The 17,975-nt window shown below is 39.0% G+C and overlaps 1 protein-coding gene across 7 annotated transcripts in view; it reads right to left on the reverse strand.

Annotated features, from left to right (window-relative positions):
* Positions 1-17,975, reverse strand: part of MAST2 (microtubule associated serine/threonine kinase 2) — a 181,331-nt gene that overhangs the window by 15,888 nt on the left and 147,468 nt on the right. For all 7 annotated transcript variants that reach the window (XM_063139611.1, XM_063139602.1, XM_063139594.1 and 4 more), the window contains 11 exons: positions 16,871-16,938; positions 16,500-16,585; positions 14,708-14,916; positions 13,143-13,281; positions 11,125-11,257; positions 10,308-10,473; positions 9,652-9,753; positions 6,660-6,782; positions 4,708-4,817; positions 2,083-2,237; positions 1,142-1,437 (listed from right to left, as the gene is read on the reverse strand). In XM_063139611.1, the coding sequence (XP_062995681.1) occupies positions 1,142-1,437; positions 2,083-2,237; positions 4,708-4,817; positions 6,660-6,782; positions 9,652-9,753; positions 10,308-10,473; positions 11,125-11,257; positions 13,143-13,281; positions 14,708-14,916; positions 16,500-16,585; positions 16,871-16,938 (1,587 nt within the window). The remainder of the gene's footprint in view (positions 1-1,141; positions 1,438-2,082; positions 2,238-4,707; positions 4,818-6,659; positions 6,783-9,651; positions 9,754-10,307; positions 10,474-11,124; positions 11,258-13,142; positions 13,282-14,707; positions 14,917-16,499; positions 16,586-16,870; positions 16,939-17,975) is intronic.

The following is a 17,975-nucleotide window of genomic DNA, read 5'->3' on the forward strand; positions in this document are numbered from 1 at the left end:
AAAAATATATCACCAGTAAAACCAACAACCCCTGAATAAAGCTAATTCTGCTACAGTATGGAAAGTAGTACAAGTCTGAGATGGGGTAGGGTGGAGTTAAAGAAACAAACAAGAAGGTGAAGTCTGAGAAAAGTACCTGCCGCTATTAAAACTTTCTGTGTCAGAGACCACAACTTGTCTTTAAGTTCTAGGAAAGAAATTATACAATATAAACAGACTTTATGAGATGCTGTAGTCTCTGAAATTCTCTGTGGAGGGAGACTAGGTTGGCTCCCTCTCTGTTGTCCTTCTGCCAGCAGGCTTTGGGCATATAAGGTGGTCTGCTGCTGAAGGTTTTTTTAAAATTGGCTGGTGCTGCTTTTTTCTTTGATCGTTGTGTTTTTAATTTTGTTTTAATTTATTTGTTTTTATGCTATGTTTTAATTAAGATTTTGCTATAATTCAAATTTTATTTTTAGCTACCTTGAGCCCCATTCTTTGGCAGAAAGGAGGGATACCAAATTAATAAATGTTTTTCGCATGGATACAACAGAACAGCTCTGCCTTTTCTGTGGAATTGTGCAACCCTGAGCAGTAAATAACTAGCTAGTTCAAATAATCTCCCTACATGTGACAGGTAGTAAGACCACAACTTCTGTCCCACCTCAGAGAGATTGCTCAATGAGAGTTAACTGGATGAGTGTGTGAGAATTAACATTTGAATACGGCTTATGCACATAAAATCGAGTGCACGTAGTTTCAAACTATATTCCTGTTTTCCAGACTGCACATGTGATATTGACCACACTGTTCAGATCTGCATGAGTTAATTATTGTGCACATACACCCTATTCAAACATTAGACCTGTCTCAATGAGAGCAAATATATTATTTATTTATTATTGCATTTATATCCCACCTTTTTTCCTCCAAGGAACCCAAGGCAGGGTACATAATCCTCCTCCTCTCCATTTGATCCTCACAACAATAACCCTGTGAAGTAGGTTGGGCTGAGAGTCTGTGACTGGCCCAAAGTTACCCAACGAGTTTCCATGGCCGAGTGAGGACTAGAACCTGGATCTCCTGATTCCCAGTCAAACACTTTAGCCACTACACTACACTGGCTTAAGTAGAGACAATGCTTCCATTCCCATAGATATACCTGTTAGTGTTGAGCTGCTCACATTACTGACAGTTGAAGAGGGTGTTTTTAGCCCATCATCATTGAGTTGGAGTTCTCGCTCTACGGGCTGTTCTGGAATTGGAAGAGGAAGACCTTCCCGTGGCTGTGTCATAGGCAGTGATGTCCCATCAAGCTGTTTCTTTTTCCCTTCTTCCTCAGCCGAAATGGCAAAGCGGGGCATGTCGAGAAGCCCAGAACGCCGACGGACAGTCAGCGGTGGGCTGGAGTCACTCTCCGTATGAGAAGATTCAGATACAGAGATATGCTTACGCAGTCTGAGAGGAAAGAACAGAATCACATTGCCATCAATTTATTTTGCAATGAAGTCAGTGATTACATGGAGCAACTATTGTTAATGAGGCACAAGCACAACAAACCAAAAATCAAAAGTGGCCAATCTATTTGCAATAAGCAAAACAAGGAGGGATGAGGAAAGAAAACCAAATTCAGAATGCCCTTTATCTTTTTAAAAGTTAGAGATAGAAACAGGGCTAGACACATTTTTGTTTTGATTTGTTAACAAACATGATGATATTTCAGTCAAGAAAGAACTGAGATTGGCTGGCTTGAAAAGACTGGAAAACCACTATTACAACAACTCTTCTCAGCTTAGTTACTCAATTTATCAGGAACTTTAACTCATATGGTCCAGACTCCATAACATAAGAGGGAGTTGTAGTTTTTCTTTTCCATGTGTTTCAGTATACCAAAATATTTTGCATTGCATTTCAGAAAGAAAGCTTTAAGAAAGCTGAAACATTTCTACTGAAACACTAAGAGCAGCAGTATTTATATAGCATGCTTTGAGTGTTGTACTTTACAGACATTATCTCAGTAATCCTTATAAGGTAGCAAAAACAACAATGAGTCTTGTGGCTGCTTAAAGACTTTCACATTTAAATGAAGTATGTCAAGCTCACATTTCAGGAGACCCAATCACCCAGCTGCGGTCTCGACTCTTCAGGCCACCAAGGCTATCTAGTCTGTCATCCTTTTCCTCACTCAAGCTGCGCTTGGTGGGTGGTGGTGTTTTTCTCTCTTCGTGGATGGAAAGACGTTCCATACTGCTATATACCTATGGGTACAATCCAACTGTATGTTATCATGTCAAAGGGCACTGCTACACTTTTTAAAATCATAGGACATTTCACAGTTAAAACTAAAAAGCTGGATTTGGTAATTTTTTTTATTAGCTGCTGCAAGCAACAAGAAGATGACGGCACCCTACCAGGGAAAGAAAGGCGCAACAGTAGTCCATTGTCTCTGTCCACCATAGAACTGATAGCTAGATCCTGCTGTCTTGATACTGTTGTAAAGACCTTTTAAATACTAGAATTCCAAAAGAGACTTTGGAAAGCAAAGTTTCACTACTATAATGCTGAGGGTGGGTCAATTAGGTCACATTTTCAAGCAAAGAGATAATCTATTTCTAAAAATCCTATAGTACAAGCTTAACCCTGAGAGATTTGTTAAAAGAAAAGGGAAGAAAGAAATCCTAGCCCCGACTGACTAATTTACGTAGTCAATCATGCTTCAACTGCTTTACAATGATATTTTAAATCATTGAATAGTTATCAGGAGGGGGGAAAAGAAATCCATGTTTATAAGACTGAACTCAACTGAGAACCTGATTTGCATATAAGACTGATGAAAACAACGTTATTAAAAATTCACAACATCAACAGGATAGCTATTAATAAATTATCTGGCTGAATTGTCAGACAAGACTTTCAAAATATAATGAGCCTTTCATGCCACCCACACTATGAATGCAGCATTATTTTTCAACATTTAAGATACAGGCATTGCTTGCCCGATCTCATTTTTGTACAATATCCCGCCCCCCCACCCCCCCAAAATACTGCAAAGTTCTAGTTCTAGTTTGCTCCTCATTCTGCGCCCTATTACTGAGTACCAAGGATCAGTACTCCACTTCCATGTTGCTTTTCATGTATGTTATTCTCTTGTTAAAGAGGTACTAACTTAATCAAAATATTTGCAAAATATTTGTCTAGTGACCCAAATCCTGATCATTGTTTCTTGCTTTTTTCATTATCAAGCTTTTCCTCATATTAATCATGCTGATTCTATGAAGATTCACCAGTTATTATTTTCTTTCTTTTGTAGGCAGAAGCGTTTTGCCAAATGGAAAGACCTTGAAATACCCCAGGGCAGGGGGAGCCGGGGGGTGTGTGTGTGTGTGTGTGTGTGTGTGTGAAACGAAAAGAATTTTAGTAAGAAGTATTAAAAAGTATGAGAACATGTTCTTATAAGCTAGAGAAAGACGTCAAGCCAACAACAGCTGATCATTATCCATGGTCAAAGGGAAAATAAAAGAAATGCTTATAAATTTACCAAAAGTCCTTCAGCATCCCAGAAATTATCAGGCATGATATATTTTTCCTTAAAATTTAAATCAGAATCAACTCTCCTGTAATCACCAGGGCCATTATAAAGCCATTGTGACTGTAATAGGTGCAAGCACAAAGAGGGCTATACATATACTGTATTCTTACAAAACACATATTGTTTTATGGAATGAATGTACTCTTGCAAACCCTGGAGCTATGCAGTTTTTCAATGAAAAACACTCTTAGTATTCCCTTTTGTGGTTTTTTTTTTTTTTTTGTGATATCTCAAATAAGATTTTTGATAGACCACTGCAGAAGCCTCATCAAAGAAGTTGCATAACTGCACTTTAAAGAAGTTAGACTCCTAGAGCCATGATTGTGCCCACACTTATATATAGCCCATCAACACCAAAGATGTACTAATATCTTTCCTGGAAATCCTAACATAAATTTTCGGTTTGAACCTTGCATCTTCCTTGTGTATACTTTCAATGAAATAATTCCAAAACCAGTCCTGCTTATAAAGACCACGATGAACATTCTGTGTGCACCGGTTGCTGGGTGCAGTTGCACCATGTCCTGCTTGTTCATCCCTGGCTGATGGCTGGTTGGCCACTGTGTGAACAGAGTGCTGGACTAGATGGACCCTTGGTCTGATCCAGCATGGCACTTATATTCTTAACACTCAAGATCTGTGTAAGCTCTGGCAAATCACATCCCATTCCAACTCATTAATATTGATCAATGTTGGGCACAGACCCCATTTACAAACTGACAGCTGTTGTAAACCTAAGTAATTGGCTGCCACTTGCCGAATTACCCACTCAGGCACAGCTTGTCATGTCATTTGAACCCAGGTGGCATGACTTGTTGGAGGACGAAGCAACTCTCCAATAACATGAGCTGCTGCTGGGTTATCTGAGGGCTGTTACCCCCTCCAACAAGCCATGCCGTCCAGGTTTGGAAGATACATGCTGCTCCCAGGCAGGAAATTAGGCAAATGATGCCCAGCACATGCCAGCATGTAGTGTGGCTTCTACTAGCCACTGTGGCTTGTTTAAGCTGCAGTGATTGTGCGAACCAAGTCATTGCCTCCTAAAAATCCTACGTTCAATGCAGAGTAAAGATCACAGTCCTTCATGCTGTTTGACCACAACTGAGTTCAAATCCCATTTATTCAGCAACCCCACATACCTTGCTAAACCTTGGTGAACATGATGAAAATTGCCTAATTTCCACACGATCATCGTCATTCGTGTCTTCCTCTTCCTCAGAATCTAAATGCTGATACCGCTCAGTACGAGCTGCAAACAAAAACAAAGATTTAAGAACATGGTTTTAAGCCCAAATATCCACACAGGGATGGAACAGTTGACGCTCTCTGTAAGTATGAGCAAGTATCTTGAATCGAATTAGGGGCTTTTCTGAGATTCACCAATTAAAAACAAGGAAAACAACTGGGCTTGGTTCTTAGATATTAATCAATTTTCTTCTTCGCTGACAAATTTTTATTTGTCTAGCCATAAGTTACCCAAAGATATGAAAATGAACCACAAAAATAGCCTCTTAACTTTTAAAAATCAAACAAAATATAGGCAATTCTCCTGTCACTGTGATGATGCAAACATATTAAAAAAAGAGAGACCGTTTCATCTATAAACATCAAGGACGTAGAAATGCAAAAATCCATCATGAATGTAGAGTCATGATATATTATTTGAACTGTTTGATGTGAATGCTCTGCTTCAGAAATAGCTAAAGCCAACTTTCAGTTACAATTACTGCTGTTGGCTAAAAGAAATTCTTTCTTTTTGTTGGACTTTAACACAAACTATGTGCTGTACAGAACACAGAACTGACAACTCCTGTTTTCAAACTAAACTAAAAAAAGAGCCTGTGTCTGTAATTGATTCAAGGCTTTTCTTTAGGCTTCCTAAACTAAAAAGTACCTCTAAAATAACCACATAAAATTCAAAATCTGCACTTTCTTTTCCTGTGAGAAGTTGGTTCAGTACAAACACATTTGGACCAAACTCAGCAAGAGAACATTATTCGCCTGTCTTTCCATTCCCCTCCTCTATTTCTTATTCATTTCCCCCACAACAACAATTCGCCATGCACAAGCTTTTACTTTTATATCAACCCCAATCAAATATATTTTCTCTAACTGATGCCAAAGCTTGTCAGAACGTATCCACAAAATACAGAAGAAATGTGTAAATACTTAATGCAGTAACTCAGATTTGCCTAACACTATGGCCCTATTGGGGAGTTTAAGCCTCAGGCATTCCCCATTGTGTAAGTGGCAGAGTGGAGATGTGCCCACTAGGCATCACTCTCTCCATTGCACTCCAGATGGCCCAGCTTCATCGGCCACCACACATTGGAGCCGAACTTCTGAATCAGGGAGCCTACTCTACCTGCATAAGTTCCCTGTGTGATTTAGAACCATGACTGCACTACTTCGAATGTTCAGCCCAAACGGGTGGAGGATGGCAGGGCCAGGCCATCAAGAATGTAATGGAGGAAGCTGGGCTAGTGAACATGTACCCGTTTCCCCCACGTGTGAAGGGGAATGCATGAGGCTTGAAAGCACAAATAGGGTTTGTGCTGGGATTCCAGGATGACATATTTTAATGACACATGAGGGGTTATATGGGTAACTTCTGAATTATAGATGATTAAGTAGGTTCTGTCTGAAGCTCAAAGTCTGCTCATAGCTCACTTATACAAACAGATCCATAATCTATATTAAGGTATAATCTTAATCCATTATCTTTAAGACAATTCAAAGATCACAAAAATATGCAAGCTTTTCTCCCCATGAACAGGTTTGTCAGCTACTTATGGGAGGAATCTAACGTTGCACGAGCAGACTTCCACTTGTGCAAATAGACTTTCTCCTCTCCCCTGCAACCTTCAATCCTCTGGAGCAGATTTTGAGGGTACCGGGGACAGGGGGTGGTCACTACAGGAAGAATCACCCACCGATGGAAGCCATTCCATCAGCATTATAAGCTAACTGGATTCTACCCTGCCTCCATATCTTAATGCATAATAGTAAAAAGAACAAAAAACAAAACAGAAGGAAAACAAAAATACATTCTAAAAACCATTTAAAGTTAAATGTGAGCTTAGTTTCTTACTGTCAAAGTAGCTTGTGTCATCTTCTGACTCTAACTGTGGAATAAATTCTGCTTTTTGTCGAAGTAGCCCATTCCAGTCTAAGTCCTTGAAGAACCTGTTCTGTTTCACTTCAAATGCACTACCTGAAATGACAATATTGTGACAATATCATGTTGTAACAAGTACAGCCTAACAGACAGAACATTAATCTCAAACTTGGATTGAAATCATAACTCAGCCATAGGTAAGTCATAGTTTAATTTCCTCACCGAAATTATGTGGGCATAAAGGAGACAGTGTTGCTACTGCCCTGAGTCTTAGGGATATGATCAACTATAAATCTAAATAAAATTACTGAGGAATACAAAGATGTCTTCCCTTTTCTGAGAATCATGAGTAATTAACTTGAATTTTAGTATTGTTGTTGCTGGTCTTTATTTTTATCACATAATCACTATGTATGAGAGGAGAAAAATATCCAGGTTTTCATCCTGCTTAATCTCAAATACCAATGTAAACAAACCCTGGAGAGTGTGTAAGGCTTTAAGAGCAGTGTCAATTAAAATACAGAGGAGACATGAATAGAAACACTGGAACTGGTGCACTATTGAAGAGTGAAATAGTTTTACTGTTAGTCAATCTATCTCTCAAAGATGTCTGAACATCACCCAACACTAAGTGTACCTGCTGCAACGGCTCATAATAACTGCAACAAGTTAGGAAATGGCAAATATAATGTATTAAATCCTTGTTCCATATGTACTGACATCTTTCTGCCACTGACCCATTCACTCTTTTTATGGCCATTATACCATAGATAGAGAAAACAGTATATCACTGAGAAGGTTAATTATATGGTCTTTTCTGCATTTTCTGCGTTTGGGTTGTGGTGTGTTGTTGGTTTTTAAACATACTTATGTTTCAACATCTTTATTCCAAGAAGCCTTTCTTTAATATGCAGCCTTGGATTACTGTTATTGCTTCTTTTAAATTTTGTTTTAACTGTTTTTACTCTGTTTTTATTTTCATTTTACCTTGTACACTGCTCCGAAATTTTCCAATGGGGAGCGGTATATAAATATTCTAAATAAATCTATATAAATAAAAATGTAAATGTTCGTTTGTTCCTAATCTAAAATCTCTGAAAGTTCTTCACCGATTGCTTTGAAATTTTGACACAACATTGCATTCGAATACGCGCATGTTTTTATGTAACTATATTATAGATGGGGACAAAAGTGTGTCTTAGAATCGAAGAAATAGGGTATATAAAAGCCCAGAGGCCTCCTCCAAGCCACTTATGCAAATAGGAGAGAAGTCATTGTGACATCACCAACCAGTAGGCCAATCCACTGCCTCTGCCTTCTCTCCTATTTCCATGTTCTCTCCTATTTGGCGCCATCTAGCGATGTTTCTCAGAACTGCGGCCTTCTATGGGAGTTCCAAGTTCTGAAGAACGACGCAAACGAGGAGAGTGAGTCGACGGACAACCTGGCATATTCAAAGAAACTACGATAGGCAGACTGTACACCGTGCATCCCAATCAAGAGGAATGCTTCTTTCTTCGCATGCTGTTGGTAAATGTGCCCGATCCAACGTCTTTCCAGCAATTGAGAATTATCAACGGCGTTACACATGCCACTTTCCGCAGTGCATGTCAAGCTCTGAATTTCTTGGAGACCGACCGACACTGGGATGTATGCATTAATGACGCGTACAACACGTCACATCCAAATCAAATTCATGCATTGTTTGCAATCATATTGACTGCCTGCTCTCCTTCATCTCCAACACAGTTATGGGAGAAATATAAATCGCACATGGCTGAAGATATTTTCCGTCGAATATGCAAGGAAAATTCAAATATGAACATGGATTCCACAGCAGAAATCTACAACGGAGCATTGATAATGATTGAAGATTTGTGCTTAGAAATCGCTAACAAAGTTCTCAATCAATTGGAAATGCCATCACCGAATCGATCTGCTCCTGCTTCGTTCTATGTAGAATTGCGTCATGAACAAAATTACAACACGGGTGATCTTTTGTCGTATGTGCAATCAAATATTCCTAAGCTAACGCTTGAACAAAATGGCATTTACGATCAAATAATGCAAACTGTCAATAACGGGGTTGGAGAAATGTTCTTCTTAGATGCGCCAGGAGGAACTGGTAAAACGTTCCTAATTAGATTGCTTCTGGCAGCAATTCGATCCCAAAATGACATAGCCTTAGCTCTTGCGTCGTCCGGAATAGCTGCAACATTGCTACCAGGTGGAAGAACTGCTCATTTCGCTTTGAAATTGCCATTGAACATGCAATTCATTGAAACTCCCACGTCCAACATTTCCAAAGCATCCGGCATGGGAAAAGTATTGCAGAAATGCAAACTTATTGTTTGGAATGAATGCACAATGGCGCACAAAAAATCGCTCGAGGCTCTTGATCGATCATTGCAAGATTTGCGTGGAAACATCAGACCATTTGGGAACGCATTAATATTGCTTGCAGGAGATTTCAGGCAAACATTACCTGTAATTCCTCGCTCGACACCAGCGGACGAAATAAATGCTTGCCTGAAATATTCTACTTTGTGGCGACACGTAAAGACGCTAAAATTAACTACAAATATGCGTGTCCAGCTGCAAAGTGATTAAGATATTGCAATTCCCAATTCGATTGGCGTTTCCAATCAACATCAACAAAGCTCAGGGCCAATCTTCAGAATTGTGCAGTCTAGATCTAGACACGGATTGGTTCTCACATGGACAATTATATGTTGCGTGTTCTAGAGTCGGCAAACCAGACAATCTCTATATCTGCACAGACAATGGAACAACAAAAAATATTGTATACCCACAACCATTGTGAAATTAAACATATTAGAAACGTGCGCTTTCTCTTTTCTTTCTTTTCCATTTCACCAGACTGAGCCACAGCAACGCATGGCCGGGTACAGCTAGTAATAAATAAATAATGTCTCTAGAAACCATTTTTAAAAATCATTTGTACCTGTTCCTAGTCTTTCCATAGGATTTTGTCGGAGAAGTTTACCAATGAGGTCCTGAGCTTCTGGTGGTAAAGCTTCATCTCCTTCTGGCCAAACGATTTCATCTATAGAAATTAGATTGATAGGATTAGAGAGCACTCCCATTTCATGGGGTAAATCCAAACTATGAACAGAATTCTGCTCACAAAACGGGCCTTTCTTTCCTCCCCCCATGAGCTGCGGCACCCTGCGTCCCACAAAAGCCATCCCTGAGGGTTAGGAGAACCTTTGGGGAAATTGGTGTAAATGAGGGAAATTCTCCTTGTGCAAATCAAAGTATTCTCCACTTTTGCTATTGCTTAGCTGGATCAAAGCCATGATATTAAATGTATTTCACAAATACACACATACACTTTTATTACTCTTAAACTGTGCACGGTGAATAAATCTAACAAAGTCATAGCAAATTATCCATTTTCTAACTGGCCATACTGTTTCCTCTATTACCAATGATAAGTTATATTTAGCTATCAATCTCTTCTCTAAAATGTAATTTGTTCCACGTGACTTCAAATATCTTGAGTGCTGGTTAACTGGAGTGCTAGAGCCATTTACCAAATACAGACAATACTTGCTGTATAATACTTGCAGGGATGGCTTATAAAGGTAGGATACATACCACTGATAACTTGCCCGAATAACTCTTCTGGTGTATCGCCAAAAAAAGGAACACAGCCAACTAGAAACTCATACAAGATTACTCCCATAGCCCACCAGTCCACGGGCTTTCCATAACCCTGGCGCAAGATCACTTCTGGGGCAATGTATTCTGGAGTCCCACACACCTGAGCAGGAAAGGAGGGGGGAAATGTAATGTCGAAAAACTTGTGTATATAAAAGCACTGTTATTCTCCATGGCTCATGTAGATGATCTTTCCTAAAGGAAACATGCTAGAAAAAAGGTCCAATATTATATAACTGAAAATCCTACAGAGCAGCTGTCAGGAGTTATACAAGTTGCCCCAGGTTTCCCAAGAAGACTTTGAAGATTTTGAAGACAAAATTCAGTACTGTTACAGCTGAAGCTCTTTTGCAAAAATGTCTGAGAATAGACATATGCATGTTTAGGATGGGCCTGTTCAGACAACACACTAAACCATGGTTAGGCCAGTAACCCTTTTGCAGCAAATGGTTAGAGAGCGTGTTTAAACCATGGTTATGTAGCCACCATGGTTAGGAATGGTTCACATGACATGCTAAGCAATGTTTAGCTCAAAATGCTTAACCACCATGGCTTAGTGTGTCATCTGAACAAGGTTGATGCGTTTAACTTTGTAGTTCAAATGAAACTGTATCTCTAGCTGCAGTATTTTCAGGAATCTTAAATGGAATTTATTGTGCTATTCCTTATTCTAAGCACCCTTAAAGAACAGTGAATGCAGTTAATTGAGTGTTGGATTCAATCCAGAGGATTCAAAAATGTAATTTCACCTTACCTGCTTATCCAAGAATTCTCTGGCATCTTTCTCGATGTGGCCTTCATACAGGTTGGTTGTCAAGCTCATTAAACCAATTTTAGAGAGGCCAAAGTCAGTTAGCTTGATGTGGCCCATTGATGTTATGAGAAGACTGTAAAAAGGGGATATAGATCAATGTTAAAGTGCCATTTATGAAAATTCAAGTGAACTACAGTTCCATATCATTTTTGAAAAAATGACATCACAACTCATGGACTTTGACAATGAGGGGCTGCTATTTTATGAATGCACATTGAAGATTACTGACAGAGACATAGGCACTTTAAAGACCCCGCTCCCACAGACCTGATAGGCTTAGAAAACAAAGCTTACATTGGTGCCAATGGACACTTTTTTCTAAGCCTAACTTCCACATGAGGAGTTGGTGATTTTCAGGGAAATGGTTAATCCAGCCCTCCCTGTGTCCTGCGACCCTCCTGAAAATCCTCTCCCATGCCAATTAGGATTATAAAAAAAAAGTTTCCATTAGTGGTAGTTGAAGCTGCTTTTTTTCTAAGATTAATTGCTGAGTGTGTAATATCATGTTGTGTGAACCCAGTCATTATCTCTGAAGGAAAGCAGCGTAATACATTCTGGCAAATCAGAAGTCATTACTAACATCCTAAAAACCAAATGGAGCAGAGGCAAACCCTCCAGCAGGGAGTTCTGTAGAACTATCCATTTACCTACAGAAGATACTACCTTAAGTGAGCAAACACCAACTAGGTCTTCCTCTATTGAACTTAATAGGGGGCTTTCATTATTTCCTAGATTGGCTGGACCAATGCCACACAGGACTGTAAAACCTAATTTGCAGGATTAAACAACCTACGGCTCCTGCCTGCTCCAGCTTTCCTAAACAACCTAGGAACACCCCATTCCTGGGTTGTGCTCTGTGATGTCTGGACCTGGTACTCTGGATTGTTGAAGGAGAAACAACCCATTAAAGTTTGGGCACTTCTTGATGAGGACTGAGTAAGTAAGAGAAATATCAGCCAACGAATATTTGCTTGGGATGCTCTTTATGGTGTCAAGACAAATCAAATCTTATATTACACAAAATGGGATCTTCAGCGTAGACAATCCCACAATAAAGTGAAGTTTCTTGATAATTTGATTTCCCCAGCGCAGACACACACATTCACCAAGTTATGTTTTTATGTGATCCCTTCAGCTGTGGTGGTGGGATGCTACAGCAAGGCGCCCTGGGAGCAGCAGGTATGTCCAAAATGCCACATCAAATTGAGGATTTGGTGCATTACCTTTTGAAATGTCAATTGTTCAGTAGTTTCAGAATTAAATGTATAGCTGATATCCTAGGATCTCATGACTTTGCTTTAGTTGTAGAAGCAGTCTGTTATCTATTGTCAGATTTACATGCAGTTACTATTAGAACAGCCTTCCCCAACCTGGTGCCCATCAGATGTTTTGGACTATAATGCCTTGGATTCCTGACCATTAGTTGTGTTGTGTGAGGCTGACGGGGCTGGAGTTCAAAACATCAGAAAGGCATGAAGTTGAAGAGGGCTGTTACAGAAAATGTTTGCATTAGTAGCCAAGAAAATCAGAGCAAACTTTGTTGGTATCTTGGGGGAACCTGGGGCCTAGTGTCCACATTGTACTGCATCTATTTCCCCCTTTTTCAGTTGTTTGTATTTTTGAATATATACTCCCTTGTCATGGTCTTTGGCTTGTACAATAATACATTAAACTTCTACTTCAATTTCAAACTTTTTGCTGTACAAGGACAATGAGACTCTTTGCTATATTTGAAATGTAATTCTCACTTTAAATTTAGGGCATCACTGATTTTCAACACAATTTTATTGAGATAATCGCAATATGATATCTGTCAAGAAGCAACTCAATCACAAGAACAAACATTTTAAAAAAATCGCTCTTGCTGAAGTGATAAAATGGCACATGTTGTTCCTATAACTATTTTTAGCATGGACAGCTGCAACTACAGGTCCAAACATGAGAAGCTAAAAGCGTACTTGTCAGGCTTTAGGTCACGGTGGACGATGCCATAGTTGTGGAGATATTCCAGTGCCAGTACAGTTTCTGCAAAATACATCCTTGCCATATCAACAGGCAAAGCTCCAATATTCTTCAAAAGAGTTGCACAATCTCCTCCTAGGTCACAATGAAAACAGCATACAAAGATAAGAAACATTTGTGTTGGCTATCAGGCAGCAGACAATCCTGACATATTCAGCTTGTTACAGTGTAATCCTATACATGTCTACACAAAAATGTCCCATTGAATTCAATGGGACTTACTCTCAGATAAGTGTGTACAGGACTGCAGCCTTAGACACGGGAGCTATGTTTTGGCACAATACGCTGCCTCTGGCATAACAGTTTGGGGTACCCTAATTCTTCTTGAGGTTTTTCTTAGCTGAAGTACACCAAAGTAGAAAAAGGGGCAAAAGAACTGAGAAATGTTAGGGCAATACTGAAAGAGAGCCACTAGCCTTGTTTGTATTACATTTGACATTAAGAGCTAAATCTAAAGCTGAGTATTCCCTATTAGGAATGCTCACTTTTAAAGAGTTTTCAAAATAGTAATACTTAAAACACACACGATGATGGAAACATAGTGAGATGGTCTGTATTACTCAGTACTAGTGATATCCTGACCAAGAGCTGCCCATGAAATGATGCAACTGGGTGTAGCTGCGCTTGTTGGGGTAAAAGACTGAGGTGGTACACAAGGGTGGGGGAAGCGGCCATATTGGGTTCAAACCTTTGAGAACTTTGCTAATTAGGATGTTGATCTATCCAGCCTTTCTCATCCTGATGCCCTCCAGATGTGTTGAACTACAACTCCCATCATCCCTGGGCAGTCTATGAAGAAGTGGGAACCCATGCTCTGCACTATCTGAAGGTTCTGGATAGTAATCAAGGGCTTCTCCATGTTAAGCACACTATAACGGGCTATAAAGTGGTGATTGGGACTTGTTGAGTTAGCATCTGATTAAAGGAGCTGCAATTCTCAAATCAAATGTAGTTAGTGGAAACAAGCTCCTGAACATTGGACAACTTGGAATTCCAGAAGCACTACAAGGATGCAAGTCTGAGAAATAAATAGAGGCCATTACACTTTAGCCTTGTCTGGATAGTACCAGTTATGGTCAGTCAAAACTCATAGATGTTTCCCTGTGCAAAAGAATGTAGTGCAGGAGTACATTATTGGATTCATTTCTCTGTGAACATTTTCCAACTTCTTGTCCCTTCCACATAAACCTCAGTCAGATGCCAGTACCTACAGCTTCTAGAGTAAGTAGAACCAACTATCCCACAATGAATGGGACCACCTCAAAGGAACGTCCATGTTCACCCCCATCCCAACTTGAAACCTTTGTGGGATAATATGGATTTATCATACCATCTTCATGAACAGGGCAAATCCTAGGTTTAAGAGAATATTGGAGGGCACCCTGGGGACCTAAAGGATGGGAAATCAATATTTCTACGTCTTTTCATAATGAAATCCATTTTGATCAATATGAAAGATCTGTATTATGACTAGGTAAATTCTGTGGTAGTGAAACGATACCTTCTACGTATTCCATGACCATGCACAGGTGCCGCTTGGTTTCAAAGGAGCAGAACATGCTGACAACAAAGGGATTTTCTGCAAAGGTTAGGATGTCTCTCTCCACAAAGGCTTGCTGAATTTGGTTCCTCAAAATGAGATTCTGCTTATTGATCTTCTTCATTGCAAAGCGCTGCCGTGTAGTCCTATGGCGCACTAAGAACACTGCACTGAGATACCACAAGAAAATTGTACTACATTAGAAATGCCATGGGTCTATTCTAGGAGTTCTGAACTCCAGGAGTCTCTCAGATTTGACTAGTCATAAAGCTACTCAAAAAGTAAAGAACTAAGCACAATTAATTAAGCATCCTTCTATGCCTGCTACTACTGCAATGTTAAGTATATGGATGACATTTCATCTGGGACTCAAAGTCTTCATGGATGAGAATGACATGTTTGAGTTCACACATTACAGTGGAAATGAGAAAGTGAAGTAATATTAAAAAACAGCTCTTGGGAACAAACTAATTTATTATCCTCTATCAATCGCTATACCAAATAAAACTTTGCTGAGACATGCACCATTTCTGCCTACATAACGTTTGGTTATAAGAAGGCATGACTTCTATAATCAAGTATTCTTTTCACTGTTATTTTTATCTATATCATTAGCTGCCTGTGCACTAATATCAACATTTTCCATATATTTTCCTTTGAATAATCTTGCCAATTTCTTTTTCTTTGAAAAAGACTGTTGTGAAATATTCTGAATGGAGTATGATGCAAGCAGCAGTTACACCAGCATGGTATAACAAGAATAATTGACCAATTAATCGGCAACCCTTTATAAAGAGATGTAAATATATAGGAAATGTAAATATACATTAAAACTTTCAAAATATTATCTAGTAAAACTGTTGTATATGGTTTTTCTAATTCATTGTTCAAAATTACTTCCATGCTTTTCCCCATTTTATTCAGAACACCTTCAGAATATAGGCAGCAGGATGGATGAGTACATACTGAGAACATTTCATGGCATGCAATAATATCTAATAAATGGGTTCTAAGGCATCAGGTATTTTTGTACACCAACTTGGAAGGTCTGGTTAAAACAAGCATATACTATTAATCACTATTATTCATGCTTGATAAAGGATCTTAAAATGAAAATCTATGATGAGTTTCAGATTAACATTTAAAATGTAACATTAGTGATCAGCTGTTAATGCTTAATCAAGGAATAGTTTGAAAGATCTAAATCCTTCTAACCTATGGGCTGAAATGCATGAATGTAGGAAGCTGTCTTAAGTGAGATCACTGGTCCATTTAGCCTAGTACTTGTCAACACTATTGACTGGGGGCAGTTTGCCAGAGTCTCAGGCAGGATTGTTTCCTGGCTCAATCTGGAGATGATGGGGATTGAACCTGGGACCTTCTGTATGCAAAGTGTGTCCTCTACCACTGAACTACACCCCTCTCTAATGGTAAGAAATTTCAATGTCCTTTTGATTCCTTTTAAAGCATGGAGGAGGGCACTTTTATTGGACCAGGTGGGACCTGTACTTTTTTCCATTGCAGGACTACAGCAACTTCAGGGGCAGGGGGGCGATTTACAATGGCAAAACAGCACATACTTCCAATCACAATCTGGCACATGTATGTCCGACTCCAGCAGCTGCTTTAAAGTAAAAAACAAACAAACATAGGGAGATCCAATCACAGATCTGCTGCCCAATTTTCTTTATTTGACTCTGTTAGTTTGCAAATGACTTTTTGCTTAAATGGCTAAACACAGTCTAATCCTTACCCATATGCCCCATTGCTGATCAGCTTAATAGTTTCAAATTCCTCCTCAGATGGAGTTTTCTTGACTTGCACAGTGGCTCCCCGGCTCTGAACAACAACAGAAATACCTTTCACTTTCCTTTTAATGTTACTCTTTAAAAAACATATCTAAATTTTACATCAATCACCACAACCTTTTCTGTTTGGGAACTGCTTTGTGCTTCTAAAACCTCTATACATCAACTACATTCTAATAGTTTTATCTGACGAAAAAAGGATTTTGCTGCTCTTCAATTATATTTTCAATAGAGAGACTGGAAAATTTCTCCCTGTTTCTGAATTAAATACAGCATTTTGTAACATATTATAAAACACATCTCTTAAATTCAGTACCTTTCCCTCAGTAGAATCATCTGTCTCTGGAGTATCTGGGCTATCATAGCTATTCAACTGGGCCATTTCTGAAGGGGGGGAAAAACAGAAATGCACACTCTAAGGATGTAATAGCATGCAACCTTTGATCCTCACAAAATAATTTACCATATTCCTTCACCCACTGTTTTCTAACTCAAGAGTATGGAACAGTTTTTGTAGTAGGCCAATATGGAAAGCTAAGAAATGTAAGATTTTTCATTGAGGGTGTCTTCACACATAACTTTAAGCCATGGTGGTTTAATATTTTTTTCAATTGTAATTTATTACGGTTGCAGACCAGCAAAATCAATATAAAACATGCAAAGGATAGATAAAAAGTGTGGTGCTTTAATAAGCTACTCACAGAAGCTTATTTTGGAAATAGCCCACTTTGCCCTGTCACATCAGGTAAATAAGCTACTAAGCATAGTTTATTTCTTTCCACCCTCGTTCCTCCTCCTCTTTAGTTGGGCAGGTATCCAGGTGGGCAAGTATCCCAGCTTCCTTTGCAGTGGAAACCATATCACTTTGCATCAGTGATTTAATATTTAATTGTAGAATGATTGTATAAATGTGGGATTTGTAGCTGTTTAGAGGCTGGTAGAACAATATTTTTTTCCCCTCATAACACAAGCACAGAAATGTTACAACTGGACTACTGTAAAATATTGCTGACTCTGAAGTCTATGCAAGAATGTGAAAGACTTGTGAACAGCTATTTCTTACAGAGGCAGGTGCGTGTGTGTTTGTGTGTGTGTGCGGTTTTCATAAAGTGGCATGTATAACATTTCAGAAAAATTCCAATGCCAATTATTCTGCAGCACTGCAACGATTCATGTGTATAATCTCCAGTACAAATCTACTATGCATTTCCTCCTTGTGTCTATGGAAAACATGCCTGTTTACTAAAACCTGTGGGGTTTTTCCACAGTTTGAATGGCCCCCAAATCATTCAGGCAAATTAAATGGCAGCATCTGTTTTATGTTTCAATGTAGTGATTTAGCATAAACAAGGATAAAAACCTATCTTACTGGTGTCAATATTGTCTTGAAGAGTGTAGAGCAAAGTGTACATCAGAAAAGC

The sequence above is a fragment of the Elgaria multicarinata genome, chromosome 1 (assembly GCF_023053635.1).
Source record: "Elgaria multicarinata webbii isolate HBS135686 ecotype San Diego chromosome 1, rElgMul1.1.pri, whole genome shotgun sequence".
Classification (NCBI taxonomy): Eukaryota; Metazoa; Chordata; class Lepidosauria; order Squamata; family Anguidae; genus Elgaria; species Elgaria multicarinata.